Source organism: Garra rufa, chromosome 17, assembly GCF_049309525.1.
Source record: "Garra rufa chromosome 17, GarRuf1.0, whole genome shotgun sequence".
NCBI classification, from domain to species: Eukaryota; Metazoa; Chordata; class Actinopteri; order Cypriniformes; family Cyprinidae; genus Garra; species Garra rufa.
This window is the reverse complement of record NC_133377.1, coordinates 24,003,276-24,028,706: the sequence shown is the minus strand read 5'-3', so window position 1 is coordinate 24,028,706 and position 25,431 is coordinate 24,003,276. Positions and strand designations below refer to the sequence as shown.

Genomic DNA, 25,431 nt, shown 5'->3' with positions numbered 1-25,431 from the left:
ACAAAATATATATTTTTTAAAACAAAATATAAATTACAGCAACTGTTGCTTTATTTTGAACCACATATTAATAAAAAATGTACTTGTACTTCACGGAGGGAGTCAGTTTATAGCTCAGAAACAGTTTAAATGATTTACTGATTCTGAATTCTGTATTAGCAATTTGAATATTTAATTTTCTGAAAAGTAAAATATAAATGACAGTAACAGTTACTTTATTTTGAACACCACATTACTGAAAAATTACTTGTAGTTCAATTATGAAGTCATTTTATAGCTCAGTAACAGCTTTAAATGATTCACTGACTCTGATTCAAATTGCTAATACAGAATAATTTAATTCTCTAAAATAAAAAATATAAATGACAGTAAAAGCTACTTTATTTTGAACAACACATTGAAAAATTATTCGTAGTTCACTAAGAGAGTCAGTTTATAGCTCATAACAGCTTTAAATGATTGACTGATTCTGATTCTAATTAATATCACAGAATAATTTAATTTTACAAAATTTAAAATATAAATGACAGTAACAGTTACTTTATTTTGAACCACACATTACTCAAAAATTACTTGTAGTTCAATGAGGAAGTCAATTTATAGCTCAGTATCTGTAATTGATTCACTGACTCTGATTCAAATTGCTAACACAGAATAATTTCATTTTCTAAAACATATAATATAAATGAAATTAACAGTTACTTTATTTTGAATCACACATTACTCAAACATTACTTGTAGTTCAATGAGTGAGTCAGTTTATAGCTCAGTAACAGCTTTGAACGATTCATTGACTCTGATTCAAATTGCTAATACAGAATAATTTAATTTCCTAAAACAAAATATAAATGACAGTATTAGTTACTTTATTTTCAAACACACATTACTGAAAAAATACTTGTAGTTCAGTGAGGGAATCTTAAAACTTTAAACGATTCATTGACTCGGATTCAAACTGCTAATACAGAATAATTGAATTTTCTAAAACGTAAAATATAATTGACAGTAACAGTTACTTTATATTGAATCACATATCACTGAAAAATTACTTGTAGTTCAATGAGGGAGTCAGTTTATAGCTCAGTAACTCATTGACTCAGATTCAAATTGCTAATATAGAATAATTACATTTTCTAAAACATATAAATGACAGCATCAGTTACTTTATTTTGAAACATACATTATTGAAAAAAATACTCGTAGTTCAATAAGGGGGTCAGGGGGTTATAGCAGTAACAAACAATTTACTCATTCAAATTGCAAAAGTTCCAAGTGAGAAAAAAAATTAAATGAGAAAATACCAGTTAAAAAGAACTGATTCATAACAGTAATTTGTAAATTGGACACCAAGGCTCACAGTGTTTTTGTTGTTGTAGGAAACACTGGCGAACAAGATCAGGTCTGACAAAACTGCAAATGAATTCACAAAAATGACTACATTTTAAATGATTGTTTATTTTAGATTTTTATCCTTTTTTTGGATGTTGTGTGGAAATCTGAAGTCCTGAGAAAGGTTTACAATGAGCAAACAATGACAGAATTTTCTTTTTTGGGTGAACTAGCCCTTTGGATGAACAATTGTTTCCTCTCAGAGTGACAAAAAAGATCTAACGTGTTCTTTTACAAACTGTTTTTACAGATTAACATTTAATCACTGCCGGTCTACTCAAGGATGCCAAATGTTCAGGGGTCACTTTCTCTAAAAATGCACAGTGTGACACATTACGCCAACAATGGCAAGGCCAGAGGAAAGTATATAACCGGGAAGCCGAGAGTATATTCCCAGAACCCACTAAGGCACTGTCCAGTGGATGAGCCATGCCTTTGCAATGTTATCCACTCCCAGCAGTCTTTAGGAATTACAAGCCTGTTCTTTCATACAAATTATGTCGCCAAGAGCCCACTGGAGCCTTGAATATGGCGCTCAGTGATTGACGGGTAATTTGATTGAGTCAACAACAATGTACACTTAGCAGAGACAGATCTCCACCCAACCAACAGACAAGAACCTGGACACATATCACACTAGCCATATTCATTTGAGCAAAGCTGAGACGGAAGCGAACAGTTCATTGAATTAAATTTTCCTAAACAGAGTCACACACATTTAGATTACGGCTCAGCGGGGTTAAAAGTTCAGACGGGTCACAACCCCTGACTGACCAGGACTGCTGAGTCATGACTACATGCTCCACACATTCAGTGCTGCTGCTTTACAATAATGTCATTTTAAGGTCATTCGCTTCTGATGGTGAGATCTGGAAGGCTTTTATACCACAAATGAGCCACTGGCTAACAGGTTTGGCGTTCATTTCTGCCAACTTCTCCAAGACCACCAGCATAAATCTTCATGAAACCATATCTATCATGGGATCTGATACTGCTGGAAACACAAGGGCTGGACCTGCACGTGACTGAACCTGCATCAGAGGCTAAACTGGGGTCAGCAAAACATCACAACCAGCTGATGAACACAGTACACACAGCCAAGTACTTTTTGGATCCATTAGGAAACTCTTCGCCTGAGTGTGTTGAGCCACAGGCATCAGATATTAGCCAAAGAAAACCTAATGCTTCATTGAAAACAAGACCTTCTAACCTTGTGTACAAAGAATCTGCATGATTAGAGTGACAAGTTAGTAACCTTACTGTTAAAAAAATAAAACAGCACATGCTGGTTAGGTATGTTTTGAAGCATGACAGATAGTTTAAGCTTAAAACAGCTCAAATCAGCTGCCATGCTTTAAAATATACCTAACCAGCATATTTTGTTTTTTTTTTCCAGCAGGGCTAGATGTAGCATAGAATCCTAAACATATCTTATTTCTTCTCAAGTTTGGCGTCAGTCATGTGCGTGTGTGTGTGTTCATTTGAACAAAAGTGACAGTCAAAACATTTATTAAATGTATTTTTTAGGGATGTAACGATATTATCAATATCAATAGCAAAACTATATTTTTAATATTATTGTGGTCACATGATGATAAGAAACGATATAGGTCTTCGGGGGAAAAAGTTTTTTAAAACTTAAAAGGTTTTTAAAGTTGTGTTTTGGGCCATTATACTTTGGCACAGTATTTGTCAAACGAACTAAAACCATCAAGTTTTCGCTGTGCGCTTCAAAGCAAAGCGTGCACACTATTCAGGCAATCAGCTTGTGATCCGGTGTTTTTTCCACGCCTCAGAACAGCTCAGTTCTAGAGATCGACCGATATGGGTTTTTCTATAGCCGATGCCGATGCCGATGTTTAGAGGTCAGGGTCAGCCGATGGCCGATATGTGCTGCCGATTTTTTTGGCCGATTTTTAGGGCCGATATCTTGAAGTTCTTCCCTTTATTTGCATGCTAAAATGTCACACTAATAATAAGTGGATGCACATCATTTCTAAACTTAACATCATGAACAATGAACATAATGAACCATCTTTCGGATCTTGATTTTGTGCACTGCACAGTATTATTATGAAAGATTTAACCAAAGTTAACCAAAGTATTAAATATATAAAACAGATAATATAAAAACTGTTAATCATTTACATAAAAGTTAAAGAGCTGAGATTAATGTTAAACTTTAATGTTTTAAATATAAAATTTTGAACACAGAAATTTTAACCGCACACGATCTTCCTATTACAATTATTCTAATTCTTAGTTTTGCATGATAATATAATGAATAGATGGTTAATTTAACAGCTGATCTTCACATCGCTGCACACTTATATAGGCTTAATCACTCGTGCTTTTAAGCCAAATCCATGCTGAAAAAAAGGTTCAGATTTTAGAAAATGTAGTTAATGTTTACATCATTATTGATTTATCTCATCCACCCACGACCCACCCACAAGTAGAATGCATTTTTTTATTACCAGACCCGCGGATATAACCACCCTCCGTGCATCACTGTCTCTGAGCGAGGCGGAGTAATCGCAAAGCTGCATTGTTTGTGAGAGCCTGCCAAACCTTTAACCAGCAGTAACATTATGCCAGTTCCCAACGGTTCTGTGCTTTTCTTTCACTAAGTGAAAGCAACACTTCATAGTTTACTAGTAATGTATAGTAAATATATGACCATAGGACAGAATTTAAGCCTTACATTTATCTCTCAGAACTGTTATTGAACCTTACAAAAGTTTGGGGTCCTTCACAGCAGCGCGTTTTACCGCAGCAATAACACGGGGCTGCTCGCAGACATGCCTGACTTTAAATCGGCGCTACTAAACATGGATATCAGCCGATGCCGATATATTAAAAAATCGCAAATATCGGCCCGATATATCGGCCGAATCGGTCGACCTCTACTCAGTTCACAGTGAACGCAGTGAACTTGTTTATTGTTTGTGCTGTGAGTTTAGCCTAAGCTAGAGTTTTCCGTCAAAATAAAAGCTCTACTGCCGTTTTCCATCAAAATAAAAGCTTAAAAGTGCAGTATGAACTTCTGACTGCTAGCGGTTTAAATGGGTAACGTTACTACAAACAAAATTCGAAATATCTCCTTCAAGTGTAGAAATCAGTAAAGAAGTATTGTAATTTCCCTACTGTAGTGTAAAGCAAAACTAATATACCTATAAAAATATTCATTTTCATTTATTTTACAGTGCTGTTGTTTTGCATTATATGACTATTACTGTCATGGGAATAACAATAATCTAAAATTGTTATTATTATTATTATTATATTCAAATTTGTTTGGCCAGTGTGAATGTAATTTAGACTGAGACATTATATCACCAATAAAAAGAGGGTCCACTTTAAAGTTCAAGTACAAGTCAAGTCACTGGCTGTATCCGAAATTGCCCTCTATACCCTCAAATAGGGCACTATTTGAGGGGACAGCCATTTTAAGTGGTGTTCGAAAACCATAGTGGACATTCCCGAGTGCACTCATTCAATCCCACAATGCACCGCAAAAACGAGTGTACAACCAATGTACACTTAACAGCTAGAGATAACCCATAATGGACTGTGAGAGTCGCGCGCTGACTGAATTCCCGCGTCTCGCCAGACGATGGCGCCCGCAGCTGAATCATCCATCTGTTCATTTTACAACGCGCTCATCCACTGCGTAATACAGCGTACAACACGGGTACAAATTTGTTGTAAATTGATTATTAAATTGTTTAACCAGGGTTTATATGTAAATTCCTTGACATAGTTCAAGATAAATCCTATTACTTGAACTGTCCATTTTAAATGATTGTTAAACAGTTAGCAATAGGGGCCGTTCACATGTAGCGTCTTTTGCGCGCTCAAATTCGTTATTTCAAATGTAGACGCGCGGCTTGTGCGCGCATAATGGAAGCGATGCGGTCGCGACGCGCACGCGGTGCGACGCGCTCGTTTTTTTACAGGCGCGTCCGCGCCGCATCGAGATAAAAACATCTCAACTTTTCAGAATGCAGCAAGCGCACCGCAGGTCATGTGACATGAACCAACCAATCAGCTTCCTCACGTTTTTCCGTTACATTGAAACCTCTGTAGAAACATGGAGGAGCAGCTCATCATTGTGGTCCAGGGATTTCCTGAACTTTATGATTTGTCAAGCCCCCATTATTTTGACGCTAATAGAAGAAACAATGCATGGAGACGCATAGGCTTGGAGCTGGAGCTGTACGAGTGGACTAATGTAGGGAATAGGGAATAGGGTATAGGGGGCGATTTCGGATACAGCCACTGACTTTTTTCTGACATTTTCTGAGTTTTTTTAAGAACATGGGTTGGAGCTCTTAATTTTGAACTCTCAACATGCATTAGATAAAATAATTTAACTTTAAAATGTACAAAATTTTCTTTTTTTTCCCCAAGTCTTCATTTGTGTTTTTTTTTTTTTTTTTTTGTATCATGGACTTATATTGTGATATTATCGTATTGTGACATTTTTGTATCATTACATCCCTACTATTTTTGTAACTAATTTCTATAGATTCTATTCAAATAAACGCTGTTTATATTCATCAAAAAATCCTGAAAAAATGTATTACAGTTTGCACAAAAATATTAAACAGCATAACTGTCAACATAGTAATAAGAAATGGTTAGAATATTAGAATAATTTCTGAAAGATCATGAGACATTGAATATTACTGTATTTTTTCATCAAATAAATGCAGCCTTGGTGAGCATAAGAGGCTTCTTTCAAAAACATAAAAAAACTTACTGACCCCAAACTTAAAGGATTAGTTCACTTCTAGAATTAAAAATTCCTAATAATCTACTTCGTCATCCAATGTTCATGTCTTTCTTTCTTTCTTTCTTCAGTCGAAAAGAAGTTAAGGTTTTTGAGGAAAACATTCCAGGATTTTTCTCCATATAGTTGACTTCAATGGGAGCCAATGGGTTGAAGATCCAAATTGCAGTTCCAATGCAGCTTCAAAAGGCTCTACACAATCTCAGCTGAAGAATAAGAGTCTTGGTCATTTTCTAAAAAAACAAAACAAAAAACTTGATATACTTTTTAACCAGATATTACGTAGTCATGCTGGAAAGGTCACACATGACGTAGGCAGAAGTACCGACCCAGAGTTTACAAGGCAAACGTGAAAAAAGTCAAACGCCTATTACAAAAAAAGGTAAAACAACGATGTCAGACAATTTTGAAGTTGGAGGAGAAAATGAGATGGAGTTTTTCACCCTACCCTACCTTTTTGAACTGGAGTACACAGGTGAATAACTAACCAACGTGATTATGTAATGCGTGAATTTCTGGATGTACATTGCAGAGCTAGTGCAAGACAATCATTTATGGTTAAAAAGTACATACATTTTGATTTTTTTTCAGAAAATGACTAATCGTTTCAGTAGATAAGACCCTTATTCCTTGGCTGGGATTGTGTAGAGCCCTTTGAAGCTGCATTGAAACTGCAATTTAGACCTTCAACCCGTTGATCCCCATTGAAGTCCACTATATGGAGAAAAATCCTGGAATGTTTTCCTCAAAACCACTAATTGTTTTAGAAGACATTTAACCAAGCATATATTTAGCCATAGTACTGTAAGTAGAGGGCATATTGGAAACTACTGAGGTTAATTTGACCTTAATCAAACTACATGCTGGCTGCTGCTGGTGCAGCCTTCATGACAGTGTTATAGTGCAGTCTCGAGGGGGCTAACACCTGGCAATTCTTGCATCCCCCAACTCAGGGCAAAAGAGAGAGGGTCAGAGAGGAAAAAAATAAAGAAAAGGAAAAAGGCATCTGCTTAGTTTCACCAATCAGTGGACGAGACCTCTGCACCGGCCTGAACAAACACAGAATGCAAGCTGTAGCAGGTGGTGGAAAGACCTATTAAAAATTCCTCTCTTTCTCATGTGAGAGGTCTCGCAGGGGCAGGGTCTCCCCTGGACAGACAACCTGTACCTAAAGACAGCTGTGAGCTCAAGCTGCATCTGTAGGCCGAGAGGAAAAAACAAATAAACTGTACAGAGTGTGATTGCTAAGGGCAACGGCCAATCAAAGGCTTGTCAGCGGTTGCACTTGCTGAATAAATGACCTGCCTTGACAGGAAATTCCACCAGCAATTTTAATTCTGATCAGGCTTCAAGGAAGTGGAAAGAATAAAAACACATCAGTTATAATGACAGGAAGTCTCCAATCACATGGCAAGCAGCTGTTGCCAGCGTAGGGATCAAGGAGCCATGAGAGGATGGAGGGATTCTGGTGTGAAATGCAGATGGAAAAAAGAAGATGAGATGGAGAGCAGCGAGATAAGGTTTTAGTGCACCGCTTGCAGGTTTAAAATCCTATTCGGAGGAAACCAAATAGCAAAAGCCGTGCTTCACATCCCAACTACCAGCGATGTTATGCAAATACACCAAAAGCCGCTTGTTAGGGGGTCCCGTCCATATGGAGATGTTTAGGGTGCTTTTCAAACCATCTGCGTTTTATACCAGGCCTGGCTCCCGAGTCTGGGGGATGCAATCAAATTAGCCGAGCTCTATGTGAGCTTCATTTTAACAAGGCTATAAATTTAAAAATGTAATTGAAATATGACACTTTAAATATGATTGGCTTCAGATATTTGATTGAAGCCAATGGAGTACATTAGAGTACACTTGTGGAAGAGGGCGGCTCAGCGCTGACTGCTGTGTCGAGTTAACGAATGGAGAAGCCAAGAAGTCTTTGTGGTAGGAACCACACTTAAACTAATAAGGAGAAATATCCTGACATTATTCTTTTACAAACAAGCAAAAGTGGCTTTGATTAAGCACTTTCACATTTCATAAATCAATCAGCTGGAGGAGTTTTATTAATACTGTATCGTGCTACATGAGCTATAGGTTTACTCTTTAACCATTTAAAGGTGTACTCTTTCAGGATTCAACAAAAAAGGATGACCGATGACGCTATTTAATTTTGTATTTTTATGCCACGCAAGCTTAAACATATGGGTTTCAGTGAATTTTTGATATTACTGTTCTAAATAACATTACCATGGTATTTGAACATCATGGTTATGCTTTTTATATGGTTAATATAGATGAGGTTTTGTTACAAGCATGATTTGTGATCAGAATGAGATGAAAATAAAAATGTTACCCCTAACATCGTTTTTTTTTTCCAGAAACTTACATTATACAGTAGCTGTATAATTCAGAGTTACTACTGCAAAGAAAAAATCTAATACACTATTTGTTGCACAAGAAAATGTACACAAATAAATTAAAATCTACACCAAAAATCATTGTTGAGTCCTGATGGCAACACTTTATTTTAAAGACTATTTCTCACTATTACCTAGCTTGCATTTTACTAGCATATTTACCGTTTATTATTACTTAAATATAAAGCACATATTAATGTCTTATTCTGCAAGACACAACAACATTTTAGATCCCTTAATCCTACCCCATACCTAAACTTAACAACTTATTAACTATTAATAAGCTATAAGTTATTTTGATACTGTTGATATTGTATGGAAGCCAGTTTCTGCCACTGAATAAAAAAATTAAAATTACTGTGACTTTTTATCTTAAAATTCAGATTTTTTTTACTTACAATTGCAGGTCTTACAAAAGACTTTTTTCCTAAAAATTGCATGACACAAATTCTAACAATTCTAAAAAATTTTCTCAGAATTATGATATATAAATGTGCAATTCTGAGAAATAAAGTCAGAATTTTGATATATAAATTTGCAATTCTGAGAAATAAAGTCAGAATTATGAGATATAAACTTGCAATTCTGAGAAATAAAGTCAGAATTGTGAAATATAAACTCGCAATTCTGAGAAATAAAGTCAGAATTGTGAAATGTAAACTCGCAATTCTGAGGAATAAAGTCAGAATTATGAGATATAAACTAGCAATTCTGAGAAATAAAGTCAGAATTGTGAAATGTAAACTCGCAATTCTGAGGAATAAAGTCTATATCGAGTTTATATCTCGCAATTGTGACTTTTTTCTCAGATTTATAAGTTTACATCACATAATTCTGACTTTATAATATGCAATTGCGAGTAATTAAGTCAGAATTGTGAGATATAAACTCGCAATTCTGAGAACATATTAGTCTTTTTTCACCCTCAGAATTAGACTTTATAACTCGCAATTGTGAGTTTGCATCTCACATTTTTTTTTTCTCAGAATTGTGAGATGTAAACTCACAATGGCGAGAAAAAAAGATCTAAATTTTGACATAAAAACTCACAATTACCTTTTTTTTTCAGTGGTGGAAACGGGCTTCCATACAATGGTCACCTAAACCAACATTCTTTAAAATGTTACCAAAATCTTCTTTTGAACAAAGAGTCAAACAGTTTTGAAATAACATGAGAGTGTATAAAAGATGACAGAACTTCCATTTTTGTGTTAACAATGTCAGGCATATTACTATGCAGATGGATTTCAAAATTGGTCATCAAAGCATCCATCTAGAATATTTAATCTTTTGAAATGTCATGCACATGAACTGATAGTGAGCCCAACAATCTCAACAGAAAGGCCAAAGCAAACTGGTAGCCCTCCACAGAAACGCAGGCACAACTCCAAGTGATGTTCTGATGATAGAAGCCATCTTGAATTACCCGTCTGCATCCACTTAAAGCCTGACTCAATGCCGTTACTGTTCTGCCATTTCAAGCAGAGCCACTGATGGGCAGGCATCTCTTTTCAAAAAAGCCGTCCCCCCAGCTCCCCTCTCAGGAAATGGAGGCCGCGGCTGGTCAAATGAATCTTAATCTGCACAGGTTTGGAGCTCTTCAACGGAACCAGACGGTCAGGATGACAGCCCACCTGACAGCGATGAAAATCAAAGCTCTTCACTGAGCAGCCCGTTTCAATTTCCGAGCTTGTCCTAAACTGTTTTACCGTGAAATCCCAAATTGCCTATTTTGATTGAATACAGATAAAACTAGATAAATAAGTTATTGTAGATCTTAACAATGGTTGACAAGGTGAGAACATGTACATTTGTAATTAAATGTCTGATTTTGCACTATATAAAAATCACTACTACAGTATATAGTTCTAATTCTCCTTTATCAGGAAACATCAGGAAAACATATTTTAATTAAATTTATTTTTAAGTGAATTAAGCATAGGTTATGACCTCACACCGTAGTTGGCCGGAAAACTTAAATTGATTAATAGCATTATTTTTCTCCCCACAGTTCATGTGGTTATAGTTCAGAGTTGGGGAATAACTAACTCGAAGCAATGCTACGCACTACATTTTTCATTAGCATGACAATAGCTCAGCTCTTTCCAAATTAACAGTTTTTCCAGTAACAATTTACTTCCAAATGAGCAGCGATGTAGCATGTCAAAGTGCTGTTATATTATACATGCAGCTTGAACAGCTGAACAAACTTGAATCACACAGGCACTCCAAAACTGATTCCTTTCAGTGAATCACTGGAAGATTCATGTAAATACACTGATTCAAAAATGATTCACTGAGTCATTATTGTGTAGTAAGTTTTTGGTCAAATGATTTCTGTTACTGGAATAAATCAACACTTCCTCTGCCAATAGTTATATTTAGACTCCGCCCCCTTAAAGAGATAGTTCACCCAAAAAGAAAAATTACCCCACGATTTACTCACCCTTAAGTTATCCTAGGTGTATATGACTTTCTGCTTTCAGACAAATACAATTGGAGTTATTTTACATAATGTCCTGGCTCTTCAAAGCTTTATAATGGCAGTGAATGGGTGTTAAGATTTTGAAGTCCAATAAAGTCCATCCATTCATCATAAAAAGTGCTCCACTTAGGCTAATAAGGGCTTCTGAAGCAAATCTATGCATTTATGTAAGAAGAAATATTCATATTTTAACTTCATAAACAGTAATCTCCAGCTTTTGCCAACTGTCATATGCACATTCATAAGAAAGTGGTGCTCCAGCGGATGACATAGGCGTAGGTGAAAATATGCTAATCGTGTGAGAATCAAGTTTTGTTTACAGCAAAGGAAAACCATTCTCCTCTTGTCTTATATAAAAATCATTTAACATATCCAACATTTTTATTTACAAATCCTTGTTTTGTACTTCTAATTTGTGACCGGTGTTTTGTTTTCCTCTCTTCTCTGTGCTTCTGCATTTGTCACTTTCGCGTTCACCTACGTTCTACGTCATCCGCTGGAACGCCACTCTCTTGTGAACACACGTTTGACAGTTAGGGGAAGCTAGAGAATACTGTTTATAAAGTTTTATAAATGGATTTTTTCCAACACAAATGCATCGATTCACTTCAGAAGGCCTTTATTAACCCCCTGGAGCCATGTGGAGTACTTTCTATGATGGATGGTTGCACTTTATAGGACTTCAAAATCTCAACAGCCATTCATTGCCATTATAAAGCTTGGAAGAGCCAGGACATTTTTTTAACATAACTCTGATTGTATTTGTCTGAAAGAAGAACGTCATATACACCTAGGATGGCTTGAGGGTGAGTAAATCATTTTTGGGTGAACTATCCTTTTAAATGTAGTTTAACCACTCTAGATTCTGACTAGCAGCAAGTTTAAAAAAGCATTCTCAGAACATGTAGAATATTACTCTAAGTATCTACCTTCAGATTGATGGGCTGCTAACGGTGTCTGAGTCTCTTTACAGTAGGACACCACTTCTCTTGGCAGGAAATCCACTTGAGTTATCTTAGAAGGTCCCAATCTGTGTGTTCGACGTCTGGGGAAAGAAAAATACGCCCTATGAATGTCTTGCAACCTGACACACATTTGTATGCACTAAAATACATTAAAATACATACAGCAATAACAAATTGACTGCATCACAGTGACTAAATACAATGTTACATCTCTCATTATTCAGGTCCATGAACATATTGTAAGTTTGGATGACCCTCAGTTGACTGCTAGAACTAATGTTTAAAGCATTCTCAGTACATGGCATGGTGCATCAATCATTGTCACATACAGCCCTGGGCACACAGCTGGAGAGTGACCAGCTGAAAACACTTGAACCTGACAAACTTAAAAGGAAAGGGGAATGAGATAGAGGGAGTGAGCCAGAAAGAGAAATGAGAGGAACAAAGGAAAAGTTGCATACACAATGGTACACTACAGTACAAAGGCAGTGCAATACCACACACACACATGTAGATGTAGATTATAAATTAAATGGTAAATAAGAAATGATAAGGGAATCTAGAACACAGTTGACCTAGTTGACCACAGTTGATATCTACCTACCTATCTATCTATCTATCTATCTATCTATCTATCTATCTATCTATCTATCTATCTTTCAAACACTAGTCTTGACACCATTTTGCGTATAAAGTAATAAGGTACAGTATAATTTATATATATATATATATATATATATATATATATATATACACATACATACAGTATAATTAATATATATATATTTATTTACACATCCCTGTACTCAATTCAAAATCGAGAATTTAAGAATTCATTTACACATCCCTGCACTGAATGTAGCCAATAGGTGTCCAAAGAAATGCATGTACATGTGTTGAATAATCTTTGTACAAATGTGTATGTGTATGCATATAAAAGGTCAGCAGATCTGAGTAAAAAGAAAGACAGAAAGAGACAGAGAGGAGGAGATACCCGAGCTCAGAGTCAACCTGCAGCTGAAGAACAGAGGGGTCAGTGTCCCACTGCAAGGTCCTGGAGGGGGCGGCAGAGGGTGTCACGCAGGGGACAGGAGGGAGAGAACATGCAAGATTAACCTCAGCAGAAACAACACCATCATAAACACCAACATAAATATCAAAGCACACACACCTCATGCAAGCCAGGAGAACAGTGAGAAAGGACCAATCAAATCAGCACACATGGGGATGCAGTTTGACACACACTAAGGAGGTTCATGCATCATGTTTATGCACTTTTCAAAGGATGGCATGTATGTTACTGTAGAAGATGTATTATATTAAAATGATGTGAGAATCGCACGGGAAATATGATAAGTCACCAAATATTTCTTGGGTTATAATATTACATTGCAGAATGGACATATGAGAAACGTGAACAGTTTTATGAAAATATATCAACTGAATAAACCCTTACAAAAAGTTCTATAGTATTACCATGGTTTCTGGATGTGGTACCGCACATTGCTAAACCCCAGGCTAACGTTGCTTTGCATATTTGTCAATATCTATGTCAATAGCATTGATTGGCCAATAGGGATGTAACAATATCAAAATCTCACGATACAATAATAGCTCGATATGAAGTCTACAATACGATATTTATTGCAATATTTAAAAAAATAAATAAAATGAAAATGACTTGGGGAAAAATGAAAATTTTGTACCTTTTAAAGTTAAATTATTATATTATTCTAATGCACTGTGAGAGTTCAAAATTAAGAGCTCCAACCCATGTTCTTAACTAAGAAAACTTAAGTCAGAAAAAGTCAGTGAACTGACTTGTATCTTAACTTTTAAGGGGACTCGAGCCTTATCTGTGGTATACTAGTGTCTAAATTACATTAATGTTATAGGAAGCTAAACAAATTATAATATAATACTATAATAACAACAACAATTGAAGATTATTGTTATTCTTATAACAGTAATAGCGATATATTGTAAAACAACTGCACTGTAAAATGAATGAAAATGAATATTCTATAGGTATATTATTTTTGCTTTACACTACGGTAGGGAAATTACAAAACTTCTTTCCTAATTTCTACACTTGAAAGAGATGTTTTGAATTTGGACTGCAGTAACGTTACCCATTTAAACTGCTAGCTGTCAGTAATTCATACTGCACTTTTTACGGAAACGACACTAGAGCTATTATTTTAATGGAAAACTCCAGCTTCAGTAAAAACAGGCTTACAAAAACACATCTGCCACAAAAATAAAGCATAACTGGTGGCCGTTGCGTTCCCAAATGTGCGCTAAACTCACAGCACATGGAATAAACAAGTTCACTGCATTTACTGTGAACTGAGCCACTCTGATGCGTGGAAAACCCCGGATCATGAGCTGATCGCCTGAAAGAAGTGCGCTTCGCTTTGTGCAGCGAAAACAGACTTGATGAAGGGATTAAGTCATATTGTGCTTTCAGTTTTAGTTTATTTGACAGATACTGTGCCAAAGCATAATGGCCCAAAACACAACTTCAAAGACCGTTTATGTTAGAATAAGAAGTTTAATTTATTTTAAAAACAACACGTTTTGTCTGGAAGACATATCGTTTCATATCATTAAAATATCACAATAATATCGAGATATTGATAATACCCTTACATTCCTATTGGCTAAACACAACTAATCACCTCACACTAATCTTTTATACATTCATGACCTTACAGTGTGTCCTTGATAGACTTTTCAGTCCATAACTTACTTTACATAATAAAAAATTGTAGTTAATCTAGAGTTATAAACAATGCTAACCCCATTCTAAAATGTAAAAACTATGAAACTTTGTTTTACAAATTTAAAAACTTGATAACCCGGGGTTTAAGCACATTGAGAAAAGACCAGTAGTATCCACCTTATTTTGCAATGCGGAAGTAAGCAATTTTATTTGAATGTGTGAGACTTCCGATTCATTAGCCTCTGTATGTAAATAACTAGAAGTATAACAAAGTTCAGTAACAGTAAAGCTATTTGCGCTATAAACCAGTGTGTTTATGAATATGATAATAAATTGAAATAATATGATAATAACATCAGTTTGCAATATCATACAGCATAATGGACTGTTTTTGTACAGCTAAAAATAACTGGAAGTGCATAAAACCAAAAACCAAAAATGGCCGTACCTGTGCTTACGTTAAAAATAAGGTGGATATGGTAGGCCAAATTCAAAGTAGTATCAGAAATCATTACTGTACCATGGTAATGCCACAGACAGCACTTTTTGTTAAGTGTTTTTGTTATATCATTAACTAATTAAAGTGATAGTTCACCCATGATGAAAATTATGTCATTAATTACTCACCCTCATTTCGTTACAAACTTGTAAGACCTTCGTTCATCTTCTGAACATAAATTAAGATATTTTTGATTAAATCCGATAGCTTTCTGAACCTGCATAAACAGCAACGCAACTGACATGTTCAAGGCCCTAAAGGTAGTATGGACATAATTAAAAAAGGACATAATTTTGCAAAAAAATAAATAAAAATATCGACTTTATTCAACAATTTCTTCACTTTCATGTTACGACGAACCCGGATGTGCTGCGCATTGTTTGTAAGCAGAGAAATGTACACGCATGTGTCATGGTACTGTCATGAAGGTATGTCGAAGAAACACACAGAGGAGAACAAATTGTTGAATAAAGTTGTTATTTTTGTTTTCTTTGCGCACAAAAAGTATTATCACAGCTTCATAAAATATTCTCACAGCTTCAGCTTCATAACAACGTCCTTACTACCTTTCTGGGCCTTGAACGTGTCAGTTGCGTTGCTGTCTATGCAGGGTCAGAAAGCTCTTGGATTTCATCAAAAATATCGTAATTTGTGTTCCAAAGGTGAACGAAGCTCTTACGGGTTTGGAACGATATGAGGGTCAGCAATTAATGACAATTTTCATTTTTGGGTGAACTATCACTTTAAGCTGACTAGAAAGATAAACAAACATGTAAACAGTACTGTATGTTACACATAGTGAGATACTGTACATTAAGACAGACATATATGACAGGTTTTGATTGGTGGCCTGAATATAGCACGTATTTGTTTGTAAATATATATATATTTTCTTCATATATGACCCACAAAACCTGTAAGCAAAGCTTCTCTGTGATGTGCATATTTTATCCTATAGAAACAAGTCAAAACGTTGTTGACCTTGTAAACTTTTTTCCTCAACCTTCAGTACAAGTCACAAACATGCCTATTAATTTTTTTTTTCACCAAACTTACACAGCCAGAGGGGTAGCGTGTCAAACTGACACTGTTTTACCAGTGATGACATTTAAAAAACCGTATTGTCATTCACGTCGTTGCAAATGGCTCCAATTTAACCATGCAAGAGGAATTGTTGAAGTCAAGGCTCAAGGTAACAGCAGGCATCAGGCAGTCACACCGGGGGGAGCAACCTAAACTGTTCTGCTTTTTTCAACTGCCAATGAGATAGAGCGTGCGCTGACTTTAATAGCAGAGCGAACGCGCTCCCTTCAAAAGAGCTGCTTGGGATTCTGGGTTAGGGTTTTGTGCGGATACATACCTTACATTGTTTGTGTCTGTTTTGTGCTTACTAATGCCACTGACCCCTGACCTGGGAGAGGGCGAGAGTTATAGATGGAGACACTTAGCGGGACACTGTTACAACCGACCTTGGAGTAAAAACAACTCATGAAATCCTATCATGCTATCATGAGGTAATGCTACTGCATAGTTAAAGATGAAGTCATTAATATGTCCTGGAAATATCGCTTCAGTCCAGTGGCTGTGAGCCGAGCCCCCTGCAGGGAGCGTTGACAGGGACAAGCGCGCACATCATGTGTCAAACGTGCTGCACGTCTGCATTATGCAGACTTAATTACAGGCCAGAGCAGCAGTCGCATCAGCCTTCCTCTTTCCACATGACTGCAGCTATCTGTCTGTATTTCAGAGAAAGAAAAACGAGCCTGTTAACAACCCTCACTGCGACTGGCACTGATACACTCTTGGTTGTTATTTTTGATGTTTTATGTTAGAAATCGATCGTCTCATCTTACAAATATTTCTCTTACAGGAAGTTCTCTGGTTAGTTATGAATTTCTAGATGCCCACTAAATTGATCAGGGAATCTCTTAAACTCTCCATTTCAGTATCAGTGGAATTAGATTTTAATGTTGTGAGATAGGCTGCTTTGGTCTTTTATATTGTCTCAGGCTAACAGGTGAAGTGGAAAATCAAAAATGAGCACATTACAGGAACCACAGAATGATTCTTACCTATATCTGTTGATCCCATATAAAAAGACAAAGAAACATGGGTATCAGTCACACTTGTGTTACAAAATAACTCGAACACAAGCTATTAATAGAAAAAGAGTTTTAGGCTATGAAAAATTAAGATTAGAACATAATATTTGATTTCTAAAGTGAGGTTTACATTGTTAATTAATGTTTCAAGATGTTTCTTAAGACTCGTGGTAATAAAATAATGATATACCTTTTTTTATTATATATACACTACCAGTCAAATTTTTTTATTCTTTTTTTTTAAAGAAGTCTCTTCTGCTCACCAAGCCTGCATTTATTTGATTCAAAATACAGCAGAAACAGTAACATTTTGAAATATTTTTACTATTTAAAATAACTGTTTTCTATTTGAATAGATTTTAAAATGTAATTTATTCCTGTGATCAAAGCTAAATTTTCAGCATCACTACTCCAGTCTTCAGTGTCACATGATCCTTCAGAAATCATTCTAATATGCTGATTTGCATTTCAAGAAATATTTGTATTATTATTATCAATATTTAAAAGTGCTGAGTAAATTATTTTCAGGATTCTTCGATGAATAGAAAGATCCAAAAATCAGCATTTATCTAAAATAAAAAGCTTTTGTACCATTCAAAAGCTTGGAGTCAGTATACATTTATAGAAATGATAGAAATTAATACTTTTATTTAACAAGGATGCTTTAAATTGATCAAAAGTGAGGATAAATACATTTACAATGTTACAAAAGATTTCTATTTCAGATAAATGCTGTTCTTCTGAACTTTCTATACATCAAAGAAACCTGAAAAAAATCTACTCAGCTGTTTTCAATATAATAATAATAATAAAAATAATAATAATAAATGTTTTTTGAGCAGACTGGAGTAATGATGCAAAAATTCAGCTTTGAAATCACAGGAATAAATTACATTAAAATATATTCAAATAGAAAACATTATTTTACGTTATTTTAAATAGTGATAATATTTCAAAATTGTACTGTTTTTGCTGTACTTTGGATCAAATAAATGCAGGATTGGTGAGCAGAAGAAACATCTTTAAAAACATTAAATTATTTTTTTTTAATTTTTTAAATCGGTGATATATATATATATATATATATATATACACACACACACACACACACACACACACACACACACAGATTTATTACAGCATTAACATTCAATCAATGATTAAGTAGCACAACTGTTTTCAACATAAGTAATAATAAAAAAAATTCTTGAGCAGAAAATCAACATATTAAAATGATTTCTCAAGGATCATGTGACACCAAAGACTGGAGTAATAACTACTAAAAATGCAGTTCTGCCATCATAGGAATAATTTACACTAAAAAGTTATTAAATATACAAATATATGTAATATTACAATTGATGGGCAAAAAAAACTTTTCAATTTTTTTTTTTACAAATCTTTCTGACCCAAACATTTAAACTGTAGTGTATGTAGATAGTTTACATAAATAGATATAGGAAGTACAAAATTAAATTAAATTTAATGGATTGTAATTAACTTTTTATTTGTATGTATTGTTTGTCTTAACTATTATTTGTGAAAACATTAGTTTTTCCTATCAAATACTAAAACGATGTTAAAAAAATATATACTGTACATATTATATACTAAAGGTAAATGGTCTTATATGTCGATTTCAGGGTGTTAAATACCTGCCAGCAGCTGCTCCATCAACTGAGTCCTGGCTGCCTGTCTCACTGGGTGTGCTCATTGACTTTGAAGGGGACATTGGTGTCGGGACTATGAAAAGAGAAAAAGCCAGTCAGATATAAAACATTTATACTGCACTTCTTTATACTATACACAACTAGATTTTAAAATCTGCGAGTATGGAACCTATGTTTGTAATGCGCATGGCTCTGCACTAGATGGCGATAGTAGCAGAGAAAAGAATTACAAAGACTGTCACAAAAATCAGCACAGTGGTGAGATAGCTTACATAGACAAATAACAAGTTACTGAAAGTTTTTTAATTTTCTCATGTTTGCATTAAATAGCATTTTCGGTAAAGATCTAGAGATATGTATGACTTGATCTATTCTATTGGATAAACCCTAGAAATTACATTAGCAATTACAACTTTGACAGGGTAGTAGGACTACAATGCTAGGAAAAGACTGGGAAAAGCCCATCAAAAAAGAGGTTTGGATGAAGTCCCGTTCAAAGACATGAAGCGAACCCAGAATTTTACACTTGGCATGGGTAAAAAGACAATATTCTCATGTGTTTCGGAGGCAGACATTGTTGAGTGAGGTGGCTGTGGTGCAGATGGATATTTCAGTGCGGTCCAGTGGTCTGTGTACTGTACCTAATGAAGGTTCGGGTGAGATTCCAATGCTCTGAAGGAGAGCCTCTGTCTCCCGGCGCTTGCGGTCCAAATCGGAGTCCTCAGGAGCAGCTTCGGCTTTCTGCTGTGTCTCTGACTGTTTACATTTACAAATGCACAAGCACACATACTCAGATATTCATATGAAGTTTTTAGAACATTCTGTATAAGTTTCATTAAAATATTTTCTCACCTCTTTCTTCTTTTTTTCTTCCTCCTTTCTCTTTTTTTCCTCTCTGATTTGAGCAAGGCGCTGTTTCTTGCGCTCAAGTTCGGCTTTCAGGTCACTCTTATCAGCCATTTTGTCCTGCGACAAAACAATTACAGCACAGACCCACAGTTTTCACATCTATTCTAGTGTAAGCAGAGCCGTATGGAGACTACTCTATATTTAGAGGCATTGTTCAGTAAAAGCAATGGTTAAACCCTCACTACTGCAGTGAAAATCAGTTACAATTTGTGTTTTCAAAAGAAATGCCTTAGTATATATTCATGTAATGTGATACATTTATAAGAAAATTTATTTTTAACATTTATGAGGCATAAGAAACCTAGTTTGATCCCCTAATATAGCAACAAAAAATTAAAAAAAATAAGTTAATACAGCTGTTTCTGTATTAAGGGTGTGGCAGATGATATCTATAAGATCTCAGAATAATACAACTTAAAACTCTATATCCTAGGCTTTATCAAATGATAAACTAAATTATTAAATGTGATGAAATGAAGTGGAAATAAAAACAAAACAATATTAAATAGTGAGGAAAAGCTTTATTCAAGCTGAATTAAAACACCATAAATGGCACAAAACAAAATGGAAATGCCTTAGGGTGGCTATACATAAAATAGGTGAATAAAAACATATATTTTGATAGCAAATTGTCACGTAAAAGTCACATTTATGATGTGGACAGGTTCATAAGGTCCAGAGATAGCTGAGGATGCTACATTAGGTGGAGCTGTCATGTATCATAATGCTGTTTTTGTTGTCATAACAGACTTCAATTCGCTTACAGAACGTTACAGAATGAACAATTATTAAAAATCCAGTTCGATTACACAAATGTCACAATGATACATTTAGATATACAAATGATGTCAGCGTTGCTATTGCTAACAGTGGGTACCACGAGAAGCACAATGACGTCATAAACCATATGCGATTATGAAGTCATCGAACATAAAGGATGAAACACAACAAAATGCACATGAAACCTCACAGTAGCATGAGGATGACAAACATGCACCCGGTGTGTGTGACACTTCCTACCTGTCCCCAGTGTGGATGCTGTCCACTGTAAATATGCTGTATCACTGCTGATGTACACAATCTGCCATCCGATTTAATACGGCCCTTGATTTAAAACATGTTTGAGATTATACGATGCGATCGTTCAGAAATTCATCGAAGCTGCTGCTAAAATTTAAGGCTATTGGCCTACATTTTTTAGAGGTGGCAAGATGCTCATAGACCGCCTTGCTACCTCGAGATAACTAAAAGATCCCACCTCTCCCCTTCCAAAATGCTGTTATAATGTAGAAATAAATTAATCCACTGCAACAGTGCCACCTAGCGGATTTCCTTCTGCATTGATGTACAGATTTAAACATTAGGTTATAGATCATTAACGTTAACCCAGATCCAGTAAATACAAATTTCTACTTCAGTATTAAAGTAAAAAATGGATGATAAATACGCCTTTCGTATGAAATTAAATAGCAAGCACTTTGAGTGTCTTGTTCATCGTATTTATTTTCATATAAAAGCAGAACTGAAATTGTATCATGTTTATCAGCAACACAGCACGTGAGTGTGAATTACGCGAAATCCGCCTTTGATCGCTTCCAGTGTGATCAGCAATGATCTTATAGGATTGCTAAAATCGTGCAGTGTGTAGAATGCTTTAAGGAAAGAAGGAAAAGAGAAATTGTTTAGAGCTATGACAAGAAGAAACAGTAAGATAGTAAACTACGTTTAGTAACTACTAATACCACATTGGGGAAAAACTACTAGTCATATTTAAAACCTTTGCTAAAGGATAGTTCCCAAAAATGAAAATTCCAAACCTGGAACAACTTCTTTTGTGTGTGTGTGTGTGTGTGTGTGTGTGTGTGTGTGTGTGTGTGTGTGTGTGTGTGTGTCGTGTGTGTGTATGTATGTATGTATGTGTGTGTGTGTGTGTGTGTGTGTGTGTGTGTGTGTGTGTGTGTGTGTGTGTGTGTATACATATACAGGGCTCGCAAAATTTCAAAATCTCTGGTAGCCCTTTGGGCAGGTATACTCTTCAGATTTTGGTAGCCTGAAAATTAATTTAACTAGCCCAAATATATATATATATATATATATAGAAAATCAGATAGGAGTCTAATCAAAAATGTTTTTAATACAAAAATATAAACAAATATCAAGGAAGGAATTTTACTTCATTATATTTATTTCATTTAGTGTATCTGCAAAATTGTAAAATAATAACTTAAAACAATTCATGACCCTTTTTAAGATAAGTAAAATAAAATAAACAGTAATGTGATTGGACAATGTACAGTAGAATATTAAGCCATAAAATGGCATGATTTAAAATTCAGATACAGTTTCACACAAAAACAAAATATGTTACACTATGGCATTTCATCCTTTATACCAGGGGTCCCCAAACAAAGGCCCGCAGGCCGAATGTGGCCTGCCCCCACATTTGGACCGGCCCTCTGAACAGTCTCAGAGACATATTTTGAAAATGAAAAATGAAATTAAAATAGCATAAAATAGCATTTGAGGTGAAACTAGCACTGCTTGTGGGATAGGTCTAAAAGCAAGACTTCACTCATCTCCCAGTTACCCAAAGTTTTTCAGCTGAGAAACCAGTGGCCCCATTCCCAGTTGCAAAAGTCTGTGGAAGCGCTGCAAATGATGAAGGCAGAGTTTGACGTGTGATTCAAAAAAGTGGATACAGTGGATTCTTGAATCGATTTTGCTTGACAAGCCTCTCAAGGCTGCGGTTCTCTTGGTTGGTTGTGCATCTTTTTCTTCTACACTTTTCCCTTCCACTCAACTTTCTGTTAACATGCTTGGATACAGCACTCTGTGAACAGCCAGCTTCTTTGGCAATGAATGTTTGTGGCTTACCCTCCTTGTGAAGGGTGTCAATGCTTGTCTTCTGGACTACTGTCAGATCAGCAGTCTTCCCCATGATTGTGTAGCCTATAGTGAACCAAACTGAGAGACCATTTTCATTTTGAAGGCTCAGGAATCCTTTGCAGGTGTTTTGAGTTGATAATCTGATTATGTCACCATATTCTAATTAGTTGAGATTGGTGGGTTTTTTGTTAAATGTGAGCCAAATCATCACAATTAAAAGAACCAAAGACTTAAACTACTTCACTCTGTGTGCATTCAATTTATTTAATACACAAGTTCCACAATTTGAGATGAATTACTGAAATAAATGAACTTTTCTATGACATTGTAATTTATTGAGATGCACCTGTATATTTTTTTAAAACAAATAATAATTTGTCTGTGTGGTGCATAACAAAATAAACTATTCTAGCATTAAAAGGTAAAATAAATACAGGTAAAATCATAATAAAATAATAATAATACTAGTAGTTAGTCGGGCCCATGGTATTTTCTTTTATAAACCGACCCGGCCCCCAATTAAAGAAAAGAAAATTATGTGGCCCTCTCAGAAAAAAGTTTGGGGACCCCTGTTTTACACCATTAAAAGGGATGAATTGAGTATATAATTTATTATATTTATTTAAAACATAAATATTACTGTACTTGTTTAGATTTTTAGAAGGCACCTTAACTTTTTACATTTTCAACTCTGTGTTTGCTGCATAAAAATATGGGTCGATAATTGCAATCATTTGACCATAAACAGCTAAAAAAAAGTATTAGAAATGAAAAAATTGATTCTCTGTCATGAGGTGGCGCTTTGGGAGCGCTGAAATATTATGGTTTCCATAATAACAGCTGTACACAAAGCAGCATTAACGCAGTTTTATCAGGCATGAAATGAAAATGCCAATGACATGTTTCTGAGGACAGTCGGCTCCCTTCAGATACATTCATATGAAGACATCCCTGCCACATTTCGTCTTTGAAATGTGCAGCACGCATACTTCTTCAATGACATCATTGCCTTTTGAAGTTTAATCCAGCCCTATTGCATTCTCCTCTTTCCGTCCTCAACTGTAAGACCTCTTAAATTATAATTAAGACTTTACTTATACTATTTAACATATTTAAAACTTTTTATGGCCTTAAATTTGATACAACTAAGTTGAGGAGTGTTTAAAGGGATAGTTCACCCAAAAATGAAAATTTGATGTTTATCTGCTTACCCCCAATGCATCCAAGATGTAGGTGACTTAGTTTCCTCAGAAGAATACAAATGAAGATTTTTAATGAAAACCGGTGCTGTCTGCCAGCCTTATCATGGGTGTGGATGGGCACCAGACCTTTAAAAGTAAACAAAAACATGCACAGACAAATCCAAATTCCACCCTGTGGCTCGTGACGATACATTGATGTCTTAAGACACGAAACGATCGGTTTTTGAGAGAAACTGAACAGTATTTATATCATTTTTTACCTTTGATACACAGCCACGTCCATCTGTAATGTGCACGAGTTTGGCATTAGTCACGTCACATGAGCACGCGCTCTAGCGTAGAATACGCAAACGCCGTAAGGGGAAATCAGTGAAAAGTCCCGGATGAGTTTGCGCAAACTAATGTAATCTTTTAGCTTTAAATCGGTTTAAACAATCAGGATAAGCGCAAGTATTTACCATTTTGAATAGCCGCTATACCCACAATCTCTGTGCTCTGTGTAAACAATGAGTGTCGTATACATGCGACAGATCGCTTCCGGCGTTTGCGTATTCTACCACAGAGCGCGTGCTCATGTGACGTGACTGATGCCGAACGCTTACTCAGGAGAGATGGACGTGGCGTTGTAACAAAGGTAAAAAATGATATAAATACTGTTCAGTTTCTCTCAAAAACCGATCGTTTCGTGTCTTAAGACATCAATGTATCGTCACGAGTCGCAGGGTGTAATTTGGATTTGTCTGTGCATGTTTTTGTTTACTTTTAAAGGTCTGGTGCCCATCCACACCCATGATAAGGCTGGCAGACAGCACCGGTTTTCGTAAAAAATCTTCGTTTGTATTCTTCTGAGGAAACTAAGTCACCTACATCTTGGATGCATTGGGGGTAAGCAGATAAACATCAAATTTTCATTTTTGGGTGAACTATCCCTTTAAGGACCTGCAGGAGCCCTCTACATTACGACAGCCCGTCGGGCAGGCCCGGTGAAACATTTTTGTAGCTCGACTGGAAAACACAATAGCCCCGGGAAGTCGGGCTTGCGATTTAGCGAGCCCTGTAAAAAAATATATATATATATATATATATATATATATATATATATATAAATATATTGACTTGTGATGTTTACGCTAAGCATCTGACGCGCTTCTCCCGAACTTTGTTAATGAAACATCATTTAGCTCTGCTGGTACTTAAGCGTGTATTGTTGTGATTGGTCGTGGCGTTATCCAATTGCGTGCAGTTAGAGTTTCAAATGCATGCTTGGTGCCGCCCCTCGAGTTAGGCAGTTTTCATTGCTAGATCCCAGACCCTTAATCTTAATAGATTAGGATCTGGATTTTTCCAGGCTAGGAGGTCGCCGCTTGGTTTCGAACTTCAAGTTTGGTGAACT

General features: G+C 35.7%; 1 protein-coding gene across 1 annotated transcript in view; it reads right to left on the bottom strand.

Annotated features, from left to right (window-relative positions):
* Positions 1 to 21,209, bottom strand: part of LOC141289255 (cytoplasmic dynein 1 intermediate chain 1) — an 88,327-nt gene extending 67,118 nt beyond the window's left edge. Inside the window, exons 1-7 of the mRNA XM_073821350.1 lie at positions 20,971 to 21,209; positions 19,894 to 20,007; positions 19,683 to 19,797; positions 19,027 to 19,114; positions 16,630 to 16,680; positions 13,040 to 13,099; positions 12,010 to 12,125 (exon numbers count right to left, since the gene is read on the bottom strand). Coding sequence (XP_073677451.1) covers positions 12,010 to 12,125; positions 13,040 to 13,099; positions 16,630 to 16,680; positions 19,027 to 19,114; positions 19,683 to 19,797; positions 19,894 to 20,001 — 538 coding nt within the window. The 5' untranslated portion in view covers positions 20,002 to 20,007; positions 20,971 to 21,209. The remainder of the gene's footprint in view (positions 1 to 12,009; positions 12,126 to 13,039; positions 13,100 to 16,629; positions 16,681 to 19,026; positions 19,115 to 19,682; positions 19,798 to 19,893; positions 20,008 to 20,970) is intronic.
* Positions 21,210 to 25,431: the final 4,222 nt, after the last annotated feature.